The following is an 18,474-nucleotide window of genomic DNA, read 5'->3' as shown; positions in this document are numbered from 1 at the left end:
CTGGCTCCCCCGCTGGTTATCGCTGATCGCGCGAGAACGTCCTGGACCGTTTCTCATCGTCAGCTTCCTGCTGTGACGACGAGCGACGCGTGGACGCGGGCGGGAGGACATCAGGATCGCCTCGTCTGACAGGTAAGTAGCGACCCCTGCAATGTTGCTGGTGAGAACTGCCTGTGTGGCAGCTCACTAGCGACCACTTAGCAATGTACCAGCGATCCTTACTGCGTCATATCGCTGGTCGGGATCGCTGGTACATCGCTAAGTGTGACAGTACCTATACTTCCCAAGATATACAGTAATATTTGGATCCATGACATTCAATGTGTAAATAATATATTTCCAGACAGGTATTAAAAACGTTTGGGACATTTCCTGAACCATCAGAACAATATTAGCATTTGTATTAGAGTACTCTTGGCATTTATGTATGTTGTCACCTCTTTATATATACGATGTCCAGGAGCAACATCAACCGTAAAGATAGGGTAAAAATTTAGACACTCGATATTTATTGCTCTGGGAATTAAAAAGGGTTGTTTCCATTAATATAGATTTTTTTATCTTTGAATTGTGACATCACAACAATCTGTAAACCAATTGTGATATCACACCAGATTGAAAACCAGTTGTGACATCACACCAGATTGAAAACCAGTTGTGACATCACACCAGATTGAAAACCAGTTGTGACATCACACCAGATTGAAAACCAGTTGTGATATCACACCAGATTGAAAACCAGTTGTGATATCTCACCAGATTGAAAACCAGTTGTGACATCACACCAGATTGTAAACCAATTGTGAAATCACATCAGATTGTAAAACAATTGTGACATCAAATCAGATTGAAAATGTTGTGCTACTGCAGTGGAGTATAGCGCAACCTCCCTCAGGGGGTGCTGGTGAGGGAAAAGAGATTGCACACACAGCGTAGCAACACTGAACAGCAGCACAAGAGTGGTCAGACAAGCCGAGTCAGGAGCAGAAATACCAGAGGACACAGCAGTACACGTGGTCAGAAACAAGCCAGGGGGGTCAGCAACGGTCGGAAGCGGAAAAGACAAAGACAGAAGACAGAAGCAGGTCCAAATGCAAGCCAAGTCAAAACCAGGGAGTCCACAAACTTACAAGGAAACACTGAGTCAGGACAGACAGAGGGAATAAACAGACACGGGGGAAGGCAGAGATCACAGCAGACCAAATCAGGATAAACCAGAGTCAGAGTTGATCTGCTGTATCAGAAAGTTGGAGCACAAATGGTGGAGCACACCAAAAACAGGACAGTAGAGTCTTAATCCTAAGACACAGGAATATATGTGTCCTAATGGGCCTTATATAGGCTTAAGGAAATGATTTCATTGCACCACACTGGGCAACTAGCAAAACCCGACGTGGAACACAACAGAGGGCAGCGGAACCAGAAAGGAAGCGGAGCCTAGGATACCAGGGAAAGGTGTATAAAATTATCCATGGAATATCAGGAATTCTTTGTCTTGTTTTGCATAAATCATCAGTGAGGTATGCCCAGAAGCAGAGTATGATTAATATCATAATATGGCCATTATTTAATTAACACGGATACTAATAGTTGTGATACAAATGATGATGTAGATGTCTATAAACAAACCATCCTTATTTTTAGGCAGTACCTTGGCTGTTGCCGCCGGCTCTATAACCTATTATGACGAATCACATTGAAGTTCCCATCTCTGATGGACATCATATGAGCCTGGAAGACTTTCCCAAAAGATGCTGGACAAAATACTGCAGCTGGCTTAGACGAAATCTCCTCCTGATTTTAACAATAGCTGGTAAGTATATTGAGTATCTATTGTTTAGTGACTAATCTAAGATAAAATCAATTTGCTTTTTGCCCAGGTATAGGCACCACTCCTACCCAGTGGCTGTATGTGGTATTGCAGCTTAGGCTTATTTCAGTAAATGATGCTCAGTTCCCGCATCTGTTTTGGAATAATTTTGTTTAACAGACAGATCTTTAACCAGAAACTTAAAGAGAAACAATCATTTTAATCTTTTTTTCCATAAGTCAATAGTACACTAGATCATTCAGTCTTAAAATTCTCAATTTATGGATTGGAGTCTAATAGATAACATTTCTTTTTGTGGACAAGCCAAGTCCAACCTGTCAGAGTGAGGAGACTTATAAGCCATGCATGCTCCTTTGGGAAATTAAATATGCAAATTGTCTCTTCAGACAGGAAGAGGACTATAACTCTAGCCCCACCTATTGGAAGCAGTGATCCTAAAAGTCAAAGACTCTTTAACAAGCCTTGCAATATGACTTGGGATAAAAGCGAAACCAGAATCTCAGTTTGCAGACACAGTGTTCCAGGGTGTTGCCCCTCATCAGTGCAAAGTATGAGATCTGATTTGGCTAGGTGAGAGGCTCTGAACTGGGGTCTAAGGGGTAATGTTTCTCCTTGTGGAGAGTGATAAGTCAAGCCTGGCATGTCAGAGTGAGGAGACTTATAAGTCATGCTTGCAAATTGAGATTTTGTTTTGGCTTTTATCCTAAGTCATACTGAAAAAGTCACTAAAGAGTCAATATTGACTTTTAGGATTTCTACTTCCAAAAGGTGGCGTTAGAGTTGTAGTTCTCTTCCTCTCTGAAGAGACAATTTGCATATTCAATTTATGGCTAAAATTTGTCTTCAGTGAATACGGATTTTCCCATTGTTGAGATAGAAAAATGACAGTTACTACTGATAAGATCCTATGTAGAGGGAAAAAGAGGCAGGAGATTGAGGCAGAGCTTATCCTTCCTTTGCCCACCTCCCCTCTCCATAGAACATTAAGAACACCAACTGTCATCTCCTATCTCAGTAATAGGAGCGTTTGTCTTCACTTAATGTGAATTGAGAATTTTGAAAATGAATAGTTGGTGCTCATAAGGTTCTATGGAGAACTGTTACTGTCATTTCAGAAGACCTTGCAGCAGAATGTTTGTGTCTGCCTCTAGCTCCTTCCCTCTCCTCCCATCTCTATAGGTTTTGTAAAACAATAAACTGATTTTTCTAATCTCAGTAATCTCTATTGTTCTATTTTGCCTTGGGTACAGGAATTTTTGCAATGGTTGAGTTTTCATTATGAATATTGCCATCATTAGATACTCCATTAAATTATATACTCAGAATTAAATTATTGTTGTGTGTGCTATGCGATACAGAAAATTTGGTGGCATGCGCCATTCTCCTTTTTGAACACCACACCCATTTTATAATTTTTTTAAATTTCTCACTTTTTCAATAGATCCTTAAACCATGGTCTCTAAATACAATACCGCCACTGACTGTGACTTTTAAATATAATAATGCTGCAAAGTGCACCCCCAAATAAAAATTAGTTTCTCATTGCCACCTAAACAAAATTATTAATCACACTGTGACCCCTAAAGAAATAATTAGTAACAAAAGACGCTTTTTCGTCTGGTGAAATTGTATTTTTAGCTTTCTTAAAAATAATCAATCTCGCCAGCGCATTGCCCTGTATAAACCGGTTATGTGCTGCAAATCACATACTTGTGGTCATGCCCCGAAGCTCCTGTGGCTGACACTGGAGAATCCGGATTCACAAGACTTGTAACAGAAGGCTGTAACAGACAACTCTTCAAATGCACACTGAACAATCTATAAATGAATGTTCTGCCTTTTCGGCAGCACGAGTCCTGTTTACACAGGATGATGCTCTGCCGGGAATGATAATCTTTTGTACAGAGCAAAAGATCATTTCACACAATTGGCATTTCACCCATCGTCCAGTGATCAGCAGCCTGTGTTGACTGCAAAATTATCTTGAAGATTATAGTGTTCTCAGCTCACAATGATCTTTCAGTCTACAGAGGATGCTGATGACTTGACCAATGAACAAAACACTCGTTCGTTGGGTAAAATGATCTTTTGGGCTGCAAAAAAAATCCCCGTTCTCTCATCCTGCATACAAATGAACAAAATACTTGTTAGTTGGGTGAAAGGATCTTTTGGGCTACGTAAAAGATTCCTGTTTTCGTCCTGCGTACAAATGAACAAAATGCTTATTCATTGGGTGAAATGATCTTACCGGTTGTTTATAAGATCCCTGTTCTCGTTCTGCATACAAATGAACAAAATGCTCATTCATTGGGTGAAATGATCTTACTGGTTGTTTATAAGATCCCTGTTCTCATCCTGCGTACAAGTAAACAAAATGTTTTTCATTGGGTGAAATGATCTTGCAGGCTGCACATAAGATCCCTGTTCTCATCCTGCTTGCAAGTGAACAAAATGCTTGTTCGTTGGGTGAAATGATCTGTTGAGCTGTATAAAAGATCCCTGTTCTCGTCCTGCGTGCAAGTTAACAAAATGCTTGTTCATTGGGTGAAATGATCTTTCAGGCTGCATGAAAGATCCCTGTGCTCATCAAGCGTACAAATGAACAAAATGCTTATTCGTTGGTTGAAATGAGCTGTTGGGCTGCATAAAAGATCTCTGTTCTCGTCATGCGTATGAATGAACAAAATGCTTGTTGATTGGGTGAAATGATATTTCGGGTTACGTAAAAGATCTCTGTTTTCGTCCTGCGTAAGACAATGTAAGACGATTCACTTGTCGACATACCGTTGTATGAAACAGTTCCTTTCAATGTATGCATCAAACATTACACCTATTTCGTTACCAACTGGTTCTCCCCCAAAACGTAATATCTGGGGGAGAAAAAATCCAACACATTGAAAGATAGGAAAGTTAAACCATGGCTACATTTATTAGCACTATCTTACTCGGTTCTCCCTCTTTGGAGCCCATATTTGTTTTTCCAAATTGCACATGCATGTGTTAAAAATGTATGGGAACATTTTAACACAAAGGTTGTTTGATGCCCAGTGATCCAGTTGAATCCTTCTTAAAGTCTAGTCCTCTTTTCTCCGCAACTTGCTTCTTTTTTATTTTTCCCACTTTCATATATCCAGATCACACATTGTATATGACCTTTTCTTCCCCACGCTGTACATTTTACTGGGTGATGTTTTCCATTGCTACAAATAACACATACTGAGATTTTTCTTAAAAACTGTGTTAATTCTGAAAACCATTATTATGTTCTTGCCAATGACTGGAATATAATCATTCTGTTAAATCTCAACTCATCGAAACCCAAAAATTAGAGGTGATCCAATTGACTCAATAAAAATCGAGTTTGTGTCAAATTTTCAGAAATTTGCCCATCCCGATTAATTCAAACGATTGCAATTAAATTATGCAAATCAAACAAAATGCTGCCTTTAAACACATTGCAGAAGACTTCATCAGCTGAAGAAGGTTCAAGTGTGATTTCACATAAAGCCTTGAAGCTATCATATCACATGGAATATCACGACCAATCAGAAGGGACTATCACAGCCTGTATAAAAACAAATGCAGGGAATGTAGCAGTCATTTTTAGGGTGAATGTGGACTGTGAGAGACCTTTAAAGCTTCCAGATCAGCAATAGAGGTAGGAGAGAAAGCCACAAAGTAGTAGACAAATACTACAGGTTGGGCCATTTATATGGATACACCTAAATTAAATGGGAATGGTTGGTGATATCTACTTCCTGTTTGTGGCACATTAGTATTATGGGAGGGGGAAACTTTTCAAGATGGGTGGTGACCATGGCGGACATTTTGAAGATGGCTATTTTGGATCCAACTTTTTTTCCAATGGGAAGAGGGTCATGTGACACATCAAACTTATTGAGAATTTCACAAGAAAAACAAGGGTGTGCTTGGTTTTAATGTAACTTTATTCTTTCATGAGTTATTTACAAGTTTATGACCACTTATAAAATGTGTTCAGAGTGATGCCCATTGTGTTGGATTGTCAATGCAATCCTCTTCTCCCACTCTTAACACACTGATAGCAACACCACAGAAGAAATGCAAGTCTAAAGGGGTCAGATTCCTTGTAGGAATGCTCGGACCTGACACCCATAATGTGGTGATGCACCATCTTGCTGGAAAAACTCAGGGAACGTGCCATCTTCAGTGCATAAAGAGGGCAACACATCTTCATGTAGCAATTTCAGATATCCTGTGGCATTGAGGTTTCCATTGATGAAGAATTACGCCACTATCTTTGTACCCCATATACCATCAACTATGGGTGTCAGGTCGGAGCATTCCTACATGAACCTACATGAACAGTTTCCTGGAAAGTGGATTGGTTGTCGTGGGCCAGTTGAATGGCCACCAAGGTCTCCCGATGTGACCCCTTTAGACTTTTATCTTTGGGGTCATCTGAAGACAATTGTCTATGCTGTGAAGATACGAGATGTGCAGCATTTGTAACAACGGATACTGGAGCCCTGTGCTAGCATTTCTGCACCTTATTTAGGTGTATCCTGTACAGACAGTGTGTGTAATCTATGAACATAAAAGAATAACAGAGATATTAAACTGATAAGGAGAGAAGGGGATAGGGGGACTGGCAGCAGTGAATAATCAAAGTGATTATAGTGCAGCGTCTTCTGCTCTATTTCACTTCTGCATTTTTTTCATTCTACATACAGAAGCAAGAGCACAAAATTGCTGAAAAATGGATTTTCTTCTTCATCTGACGCAGACCACTATGACTTCTTCCAGCCAGTACTCTCTGCAGAAAGTAACACATAGTCAGCTATGACTGCTCACTTTTGCAGCTTTTCTCCCTACTTCTACACTGCTCCAGATGAAGAAGAAAAGTGCAGTAGTACTACTCTGGTACCCCGCACAGTAACAATGCCTCCCTTTTGTTCCCCTCATAGTAACAGAATGCACAAATATTAAATATATTACAGTAATGATGTCTCCCTTTGTAAACCCCTCACAGTGAAAATGACTCCCTCTGTGGCCTCCTTACAGTACTAATACATAGTCCCCTTTTGTTATCTTTATGCGATACTAAAATTACTCTGTAATAATTTCCATCTTAGTGCTAAAATACAACAATAATGACCCTACACAGTGGCAATAATGCAGTAATAATGTGCACCATTTCTGCTCCCTGTGATAGCCTCCACCTATTAACACCCTTATCAGTGCCTGATGAAGGAGTCAGTTTATTTTGGAAACACGTTGCAGTAACTATTATAATAAAGAAACTCATTGTTTTTATACTCCATTGTAGGTGAATTGTATGTCATATAGCAGGGGTGGTCAATAAATTTTCCCGAGGGGCCACATGAAAGACCATGACTGTTGTGGAGGGCTGAACCAATAGGCTGAAATTAATTCTGCTCAATATTAATATTAACATACTAATTACAATTATAATTATTATTTTATATTAATATGATCACTTATTATTGAGCAGAATTAATTATGCTGTCATTCTCCATATACCGTATATGTCCACAAACAGCCCATTATATACAATATGAGCCCCCACATAGCCCCCTATACACAGTATGAGACCCCACATAACCCCATATATACAGTATGAGCCTCTTACAGACAATATGAGCCCTCACATAGCCTCTATGTACAATGAGCCCTCACATAGCCTCCTATATACAGTATGAGCCCCCAAATAGTCTCTTATATATAGTATGAGTCCTACAAAGCCTCTCTATATACAATAAAAGCCATCACATAGCCTCCTATATACAGTATGAGCCCCACATAGCTTCCCATATACAGCATGAGCCCAAATAGCCTCATATATACAGCATGTGCTTCCACATAGCCTTCTAGGAACAGTATGAACCCTCACATAGCCTCGTCTATACAATATGAGCACCCACATAGCCTGTTTTATGCAGTATGACTCCACACAAAGCCCCTATATACAGTATGAGCCCCCACATAGCCTCCTGCATATGTAAGTTCTCACATAGCCTCTGTGAGCCCCCACATAGCCTCCTATATACAGTATGAGACGCACATAGCCTCCTATATACAGTATGAGATGCACATAGCCTCCTATATACAGCATGAGACGCACATAGCCTCCTATATACAGTATGAGATGCACATAGCCTCCTATATACAAAAATTAAAGCGTAAATCCAGCTCACCTAATAGGGATTCAATTTGTGGACATAATCCTTGGCGGTGAAAAAAAAAACTATGTCAGCAGCAGGCAACATAGAACAAAAAGGGTGTATGTAGCATCACGTCCATGGTAGATTATTACAAACAAAAAAATATATTATGCCATATTAAAAATCCAATTGATAAAAATCCATGGAATAGAAGAGTATGATATGAACAGGGAAACCTTATGCGCTTCGAATAAACATGTTCTTAGTCTTTTTCCATGGAATTTTACCAATTGGAATTTTAATATGTAATATATAAAGCTCAAGTGTGTGTATGTGTGTGTGTGTATGTGTATGTCCGGGATAGGCATCCACACCGTCGCAGCTACAGCCACAAAATTTGGCACAGTCACACGTCTGGACCCCGAGAGCGAAATTTTAACTCTGCGCGTTCCAATTCACCAAACAATTTTGCCCCTGTCTACATTCTGGGGGAAAAAGTGTGTGCGCGTCAAGCCCCGCCCCTCATTATGATGTCACAATGGTTGCCATGGCGATGCTGATGTCATCATAGGTTGCAAGCCCCGCCACTCATTATGATGTCATAATGGTTGACTATGGGATGGAGGATGTGTGATGGGTATATGGGCACTGGACTATGGGATGGAGGATATGTATGACGGGTATATGGGCACGGGACTATGGGATGGAGGGTTTGTGATCGGTATATGGGCACTGGACTATGGGATGGAGGATATGTATGATGGGTATATGGGCACGGGACTATGGGATGGCGGATATGTATGATGGGTATATGGGCACGGGACTATGGGATGGACAATATGTATGATGGGTATATGGGCATGGGACTATGAGATGAAGGATGTGTGATGGGTATATGGGCACTCGACTATGGGATGGCGAATATGTATGATGGGTTTATGGGCATGGGACTATGGGATGGAGGATGTGTGATGGGTATATGGGCATGGGACTATGGGTTGGAGGATGAATGATGGGTTTATGGGCACTCGACTATGGGATGGAGGATATGTATGATGGGTATATTGGCACGGGACTATGGGATGGAGGATATGTGTGATGGGTATATGGGCACGGGCCTATGGGATGGAGGATGTGTGATGGGTATATGGGCACTGGACTATGGGATGGAGGATATGTATGATGGGTATATGGACACGGGCCTATGGGATGGTGGATATGTATGATGGGTATATGGGCATGGGACTATGGGATGGAGGATAAGTATAATTTGTTATAACTAACCACAGTTAGTTACTATGCCTGGGCAGCGCCGGGCTCTTCAGCTAGTGGCATAATAAATGTTTTTAATTAACTCTTATATACCGTATGAGTTCTCATAGCCTCCTATATACCGTGTGAGCCCACTAACAGCCCCCTGTTTACAGTATGAGCCCCCACATAGCTTTCTATATACAGTATGAGCCTCATATAGCCTCCTATACATCATATGAGCCCCCATATGGCCTTCTATATACAGTATGAGCCCCATATAGTCTCCTATATATAGTATGAGCCTGCACATAGTCTCCTATATACATTATGAGACTTCAGATAGCCACCTATTTTCAGTATGAGCCCATACATAGCCTCTCTATATTCAGTGTGAGCCCTCACATAGCCCCTTATATATAGTATGAGCCCCCACATAGCTACAATATAAGTCCTTATTTAGCCTCCTAAATTCAGTATAAGCCCCTACATGGCCTCCTATATACATGCAAACATCCCACGCAGATATGAAACAAACAAACAAAAACAACACATACTCACCTCGCTCCCGATCCCCCGGCGCTCTGCTCCTGTCACCAGTGAACTTACTCTCGGTAAGATGTAATGATGTTGTCGTGTCTGTTGTCTCACACACTGATTGATGGAAGAAGGAGCCGGTGTGGCTGTCTTCCGCCAATATATTCACCACTATATGCATCCTAAGGATGTGTATAGCAGTATAGCAGTAACATCAGGAAGTGGGTGGTGGCAGCGGATGGGCGTTGGGTGAGGTCATAGTGCTGCCCATGTGTCACTGTTTTCAGACCTTCATTTGTCTCAGTTCGCGGACCACAGTTTGCCCAGCTCTCTTACAGTGACGTAGTGCTGTTCAAGGTAGTTATACATACTATGCATAGTGCAAGTTTTGATATTAATCTCTCCAAAACCAAGATATCACCACCCACATTACTAATCTTGCTTCTATATTTTGGAGGATATTCTTAAAATGTAAAATATTTCAGATGCAATAGACAATATAGGCATACGTGGGTTCGCTTACAGAGTAACCATCGTTTGAATTTTTATTACAAAAATCCATATCACAGATTAAAATAAGCAACTTTGTAATATATTTTATTAAATAGATTTGCTTCTTTCTCCACCAGGACTGATTACTCATTCTCAATTTATAGGTAAAATCTATATTCATTGAAGACAGAATTCTCGTTACTGAGATATGAGATGACAGTTGGTGCTTTTAAAGTTCTATGGAGAGGGGAGTAGTTATCCATAGAACCTTACGAGCACAAACTGTCATCTCTTATCTCAGGAATGGGAAAATCTGTATTCAATGATTGCAGATTTTACAAATGAATTGAGAATTTTGAGAATGAACGATCAATCCTGGAGGAGAAAGAAGCAGATTTCTGTAATAAGATATATTACACAGTTGTTCATCTTTCATTTGTGAAATTGCCTATTTATTAATACAATATTACATTCTTCCTTAGGTGTGATCTTTGGGTCTCTTTTTGGCTGCCTTCTTCGATTGCTTCCTCCTCTAGATGGAAATATTCTCATCCTTATATCCTTTCCTGGAGATATTCTCATGCGGATGCTGAAAATGTTAATTTTACCGTTAATTATTTCAAGTTTAATTTCTGGTAAGAGATGTGATTTTATTAACAGCAGAAAACAAATAAATAAATGTATTTATTTATGTAGGAAACAATTGTCTTTTATGAGCAAACTTACATTTATGGTTTTACAGTAATATTTTAATTTAAAAAAACATAATTTTTAATATATTTTTTATTTTTTTAATTTATTTTTATTTACTTATTTTATATTTATTTAGGAAAGTATTTCAGTGGAATTGTCTTTTATGGGCAAACCTACATTTATGGCATTTTGGTAACATGACTTTTTTATCACAATTATTTAATTATATTTACATGTATTATTTATATTTATTTTTTTATTTATTTTTAAGATTATTTTGTCACATTTTAGAAATTCACTTAGCCATGCCCTGTAATATACACTTCTAAATAGTGACTAATGAGGCAGAAAAAGTGGTTGTCCATGACTGCGATCTTCATGATGAGTGGGTATCCGACAACTGCTCCCCCCCCACTGATTAGCTGTTAGTGGTCCTGTGATTGCTGAATCTACCCAATGTATGGAGCTGGAACACCACAGTGTCATACACTGTGTAGTGGCCGTTCTTGGGTACTGTAGCTCATGTCCTATTATCCAAGCTCTATACTGTAACGTGCTGCTGCAGAGCAGTACAGTGCAACCTCCACCAGGGGGTGCTGGTGAGGGAAGAGAGGTTACACACACACACACACACACACACACACACACACACACACACACAGCGTAGTAACACAGAGCAACAGTACTGGTGTCACTGGTAACAAAAGAGAGGTCAAACTAGCCGAAGTCAGCAACTGTCAGGAGCAGAAGTACCAAGGGAGATAGCAAGTGCATAGTCAGGGACGAGCGAGAAGTTAGGACTAGAGTTGAGCGATACCGTCCGATACTTCAAAGTATCGGATCGGAATGGATCGGCCGATCTTAAAAAAAAGTATCGGTATCGCCGATTCCGATACCGGAAGTCCCATTCAAGTCTATGGGACTTCCGGTATCGGAATAAGAAAAACCCTGTTTTTGCCTTGTACAGCCTCTCTGGGGTCTGTACGGGCCTTTCGGGGGGCTGTGCCGGCCTGCCAGGGGGTCTGTGCAGGCTCCGGTGGTCTGTGCCGGCCTGCCGGGGGGCTGTGCCGGCCTGCCGGGGGGGCTGTGCAGGCTCCGGTGGGCTGTGCCGGCCTGCCGGGGGGCTGTGCAGGCTCCGGTGGGCTGTGCCGGCCTGCCGGGGGGCTGTGCCGGCCTGCCGGTGGTCTGTGCAGGCTCCGGTGGGCTGTGCCGGCCTGCCGGGGGGCTGTGCCGGCCTGCCGGGGGGCTGTGCAGGCTTCGGGGGTCTGTGCAGGCATCGTCCGATGGGACTACAAGTCCCATCGGGCGATGCCTGCTACCATGACAGTGATTGACACATTAGCCAATGATGGGACAGTAGTAGTCCCATCATTCGGCTAATGTGTTGAATGTAAAAAAAAAAAAAAAAAAATTACATGCTACATACATGCTACATTCATACTACATACATGCTACATTCATACTACATATATACTACATGCAACATACATACTACATATATACTACATGCATGCAACATGCATACTACATATATACTACATGCTACATACATACTACATATATGCTACATATATACTACATGCATGCTACATACATACTGCATGCTACATACATACTGCATGCTACATACATACTACATATATGCTACATACATACTACATATATACTACATGCATGCTACATACTGCATGCTACATACATACTACATGCTACATACATACCACATATATACTACATACATACTACATGCATGCTACATGCTACATACATACCACATACATACTACATACATACTACATGCATGCTACATACATACTACATGCTACATACATACTACATATATACTACATGCATGCTACATACATACTACATGCTACATACATACTACATATATACTACATGCTACATACATACTACATGCATGCTACATACATACTACATGCTACATACATACCACATACATACTACATATATACTACATGCATGCTACATACATACTGCATGCTACATGCATGCTACATACATACTACATACATACTACATGCTACATACATACCACATATATACTACATACATACTACATACATAGACATACAGTACATATAACATAGAGTAACATACTTACCAATACTTGTCACATTGTTCCCCGAAGCCATTGTCTTTTACGGAATAAATATTAACATAACAAACCACAAAAATACTCACCCACGATCCGAAGCAGTCCACGAGTGTGTCCCACGACGATCTTGGGTAGAGAACTGCAGCATCAGCTGATGCTGCCGTTCTCTACGGGCTGCATGAATCCAATGACGGAAGGTAGGTATCCTTCCGCACTGTATTCCTCCGCCACTTAAAAAAAAAAGTCCCTAGTCTCACTTTATGCCATTGCTGTGTGGGAATTTCTATGTTATATGTACTGTATGTCTATGTATGTATTGTATGAATGTATTGTATGTAGTATGTATGTAGTATATATGTGGTATGTATGTAGCATGTAGTATGTATGTAGCATGCATGTAGTATATATGTAGTATGTATGTAGCATGTAGTATGTATGTAGCATGCATGTAGTATATATGTAGTATGTATGTAGCATGTAGTATGTATGTAGCATGCATGTAGTATGTATGTAGTATGTATGTGGTATGTATGTAGCATGTAGTATGTATGTGGTATGTATGTAGCATGTAGTATGTATGTAGCATGCATGTAGTATATATGTGTTATGTATGTAGTATGTATGTAGCATGCATGTAGTATGTATGTAGTATGTATGTAGTATATATGTAGTATGTATGTAGCATGTAGTATGTATGTAGCATGCATGTAGCATGTAGTATGTATGTAGCATGCATGTAGTATGTATGTATTTAGTATGTATGTGGTATGTATGTAGCATGTAGTATGTATGTAGCATGCATGTAGTATATATGTGTTATGTATGTAGCATGCATGTAGTATGTATGTAGTATGTATGTAGCATGCATGTAGTATGTATGTAGTATATATGTGGTATGTATGTAGTATGTATGTAGCATGCAGTATGTATGTAGCATGCATGTAGTATGTATGTGGTATGTATGTAGCATGTAGTATGTATGTAGCATGCATGTAGTATATATGTGTTATGTATGTAGCATGCATGTAGTATGTATGTAGCATGCATGTAGTATGTATGTAGTATGTATGTAGTATATATGTAGTATGTATGTAGCATGTAGTATGTATGTAGCATGTAGTATGTATGTAGCATGCATGTAGTATATATGTAGTATGTATGTAGCATGTAGTATGTATGTAGCATGCATGTAGTATGTATGTAGTATGTATGTGGTATGTATGTAGCATGTAGTATGTATGTAGCATGCATGTAGTATATATGTGTTATGTGTGTAGCATGCATGTAGTATGTATGTAGTATGTATGTAGCATGCATGTAGTATGTATGTAGTATATATGTGGTATGTATGTAGTATGTATGTAGCATGCAGTATGTAGCATGCATGTAGTATATATGTAGTATGTATGTAGCATGTAGTATGTATGTAGCATGCATGTAGTATGTATGTAGTATGTATGTAGTATTTGTAGTATTTTATTTTTTTTTTTTTTAACATTTAACACATTAGCCGGATGATGGGACTACTACTGTCCCATCATTGGCTAATGTGTCAATCACTGTCATGGTAGCAGGCATCGCCAGATGGGACTTATAGTCCCATCGGACGATGCTTGCACAGACCCCCGGACATCAGCACAGCCCCCCGGCAGGCCGGCACAGCCCCCCGGCAGGCCGGTACAGACCCCCACAGGGTGCACAGACCACCGGCAGGCCGGCACAGCCCCCCGGCAGGCCGGTACAGACCCCGGGCAGTCCACACAGCCCCCCGGCAGGCCGGCAGAGACCCCCGGAAGGCCCGAAATGACGGCGCATCATGATGCGCACACACCGCGCATCATGATGACGTCAGGCTGTCAATCAACTTTGAACTTCCGATTCCGATGCCGACTTCCGATATTGAAAAAATATCGGAAGTCGGTATCGGAATTCCGATACAGCAAGTATCGGCCGATACCCGATACTTGCGGTATCGGAATGCTCAACACTAGTTAGGACCTACCAGGAACGTGGTATCAGAAACGTAAGACGTAAGCCGTTGTCAGGGTACAAGCCAAAGGGTCAAATGGCAGTTGGAAAGTGTGGTATCAGAAACAGAAAAAACAGAAGCAGAGTCCAGAGATAAAGCCGAGTCATAAACAAGTCCAGGTAATCGGGGCAGAAGGAACACTAAAGGAATACAGGTCAGAGGCAGTAGCTTGGAAATTTGCAGTATAGCTGATGCTGGCCCACAGGCTGCAGAGGACTGAAATAGCCCAGCCAGCTCCAGAAGGAGGCAGAGGGGATTAACCCCCTCATGACCAGTCCAAAGAGAAGACAGCAGAAAACAAACTCTGGACTGGATCATGACATATACACTGTGTAGGTCCAGAAATCACAGGACCTGATAACAGATGATTGATCAGGGTCCTGGGTATTAGATTCCCAATGATCCAATCTTTATGACCTATCTAGAATCGTCCTGGACAACCCCTTTAATCTTAGCAGTTGGAGCTAGTACTCTGCCATATTTATATTAGCTAAGCTTTCCCATAAAGTTAAAGAGGTATTTCCGTCATGGTCAGCTATGGCATGACTAATAGATACAGGTCCTCATTAGTGATGAGCAAACATCTAAGTAATTTCTTGCATGGGTAGCTAGCTATGCTTTTTGAAAGCCCCAGTTAAAAATCCTTAGTTTGTCTCATACTTGAAAGAATGTTATATGGGTCATGCAGTAAAAAAATGCTTGTAAATATTCACTTTTTACATTTATAGAGAGACATAAGTCAACTTTCATACCTTATTTGTTAATGATTTAAATATCTGTTGGTCGTTTGGGATCTAGGTCCTGAGACCCCACTGAACGCTCAAAGGATTCTCATGATCCACTCTGATCAACAGGTATCTAAAATACCTTCAAAATCTGAAAAAAAAACAAACAAAAAAGATAACAAAACAACAAATACTTAAATGTTTGGTTACTCTTTAAAGGGAAGCTATCATCAGAAAATGACCTATTGTTCAAATTAGGTTTTTGTGTTACATGTATCTTTTTAAACTATTTGGCAATTTTCTTTCATCTTTGTTAAAAAAAATAAACAAATGTAGATATCTTGCAATTTTCAAACTGACAACTAGAGGTTTTTTTTTTAATGATACTTCCTGGCCTTTCAGGAAGAGTTTTCAGCAGGCTCCTTATCAGCAGAGGCAGAATTTCAATGTCAGCTCCCCTTGATGCCTTTCCTTCACAAAGACCATAGCAGACATTCATAAGACCCTTCAATAAAAAAGATAAGGACAGAGTCTGTTCATTGTGGCTAATGTACATGTGTCATTTCCTGAAACAACTGGAAGTTTAGAGTCTAAAAAATGCCCAGTGGCCAGTATGAGAATTGCAAGATTTACATTTTTTAATTTTGAAAACAGAAATTATACCGTTAAAATTAACTTAGAGTACAAGGTTCTCTTTGACTATTTGACTTGTGTTTATATGGATCAGTCATGGAAAACCATCAATATATTAGTCCTAGGGCTGAAAATTATTACTTGCAGTTTACAGCATTGAAAAAAGTATAACTATATAGGAAATTAAATAGTTATACTTGAAATGTTGAAAAATTGAAACGGAGTATTGTTTTCTTTACACTTTGCAATTTGCGTAATTAAATGATTGCTGAGCGGTAAATATACACCCATTGGTTGTCATTTAATGGCCTATTTGGACAGGCAGGCCACACTGAGTGATCAGTAAAATTTTTCTGTACGCTTATGCTATGCCTATTGTTCTCGATAGCACAGGTCCTGTTTACACAAGAGAACAGATTCCCGAAAACTATATTTTGGGTAAATCAAAAAATGATTTAACCGCATTTTGGTTATTTATTCAATTATTAAGTCTTCAAGGACTTTTTCTCCCAAATGTCAGACACACCACCGCATGTCCAAACCTATGTCCAAGCCTTCTCCACTCAAACTCAGTTTCATAGCTAGACTTCCTCTTAGACTCTCACAAGGTCATAAACTAGGCTGCCCTTCTTACAGCCTGCATCCTGTACAGTCCACCATAACCTTGGACTTTGCCTTCAGGCCAAATGTCAGGTTTATTGGTCAACCAGATCTTTACTATAGTTTCAACTGGCCCACAGACATTTTTTCAACCTCCTCTTTACAGGACTCATCCCCAGCTACTCATCACTCTCAGTTACCCAGACTGGTCATTCCCACAGCCAGCAAGAGACTCCCAGACCTAGTCACACAGGTTGATGATACACCTCAGCCTGTTATGTGACTTCCAACATGAAACTACTGCTGGGAGAACTCCTTCGAGTCTGAACTCCAACATGTAAACTTTTCCCACAGCTAATTGCAGGTCTTTTTGTTACAGTTCTTAACAAATGGTTGTCTTGTCCAAGCCAGGACATTTTTAGTTTTTAGTCACACAACCAATCCATAGAGAGGGACTAGTCGTGACTCCCCGTGATCACTTGCTCCGGCTTTAATCTTTGTTAAGTAGAGGCAGAATTTCCTCCAGAGGCAATAATGGGTTTGGACTTGTATTCTTGAATTAAAAGGGTTTCACCCTCACTGTTGGCGGTGTCTGAATGTAAGCTGCCAGCACCAAGAGCAGCTAAATGGTGGGAAATGGGATGCCAGATGCTGGACTCACACCAATCTGATATTGATGACCTGTCCTTTAGATAGGTAATTAATGTTGTGGGGCAACCCTTTAAATAATATTGACTTTTTTTAAGGATCATCTCTTGATGTTTTTATTAAAACTGATTTAATCATTTTTACTTTCCTCCAACAGGTTTGGCTGGCCTTGATGCAAAGTCCAGTGGAAGAATGGGCACTCGTGCAATGGTTTATTACATGTCCACTACCATCTTAGCTGCTCTGCTCGGAGTCATCCTTGTTCTATCTATTCATCCTGGCAACCCTAAGTTGAAGAAGCAAGTCAGCATATCAACCAAAAATGAAGAAGTGTCCAGTATTGATGCCTTTTTGGACCTCATCCGAAACCTCTTTCCTGAAAACTTAGTCCAAGCATGTTTTCAACAGGTATGGAATAAGATCGAAAATGCCCAATCAGTTCTGTTCTCACGGTTTCACACCATTTCATGCATGTTTTTATGGTTTCTACTACTCTGTATACAACACTGGGTTAGGTTTATGCAGCAATACCTAAACATTCTGAATCTAGTCAGCTCCTCCATGGAGAAAATGCTAAGACTACAAAGAAGACAGATTTTCTCTCAAATTATTGATATTTTTGATCAGTTTAAAGTGTACCTCCACTTTAAACAAAAAATATTGTAGATCAAGACTCTGCAGTGTAATCATTTTTATAAATCACTTTAGTTTTGCTGTTTACTCACAGCACGGACCTTCCTAGTACTATGCCG

The 18,474-nt window shown here is 40.2% G+C and overlaps 1 protein-coding gene across 1 annotated transcript in view; it reads left to right on the top strand.

Annotated features, from left to right (window-relative positions):
* The first annotated feature begins 1,683 nt into the window (after nucleotides 1-1,683).
* LOC141085547 (excitatory amino acid transporter 2-like) overlaps nucleotides 1,684-18,474 on the top strand; it is an 89,454-nt gene continuing 72,663 nt past the window's right edge. Inside the window, exons 1-3 of the mRNA XM_073570992.1 lie at nucleotides 1,684-1,813; nucleotides 10,758-10,910; nucleotides 17,880-18,130. Of these exons, the coding sequence (XP_073427093.1) occupies nucleotides 1,684-1,813; nucleotides 10,758-10,910; nucleotides 17,880-18,130 (534 nt within the window). The remainder of the gene's footprint in view (nucleotides 1,814-10,757; nucleotides 10,911-17,879; nucleotides 18,131-18,474) is intronic.

The sequence above is a fragment of the Dendrobates tinctorius genome, unplaced genomic scaffold (genome assembly GCF_039654945.1).
Source record: "Dendrobates tinctorius isolate UK_male_01 unplaced genomic scaffold, ASM3965494v1 ptg000028l, whole genome shotgun sequence".
Taxonomy (NCBI): domain Eukaryota; kingdom Metazoa; phylum Chordata; class Amphibia; order Anura; family Dendrobatidae; genus Dendrobates; species Dendrobates tinctorius.
This window is presented reverse-complemented; position numbering and strand designations above follow the sequence as displayed.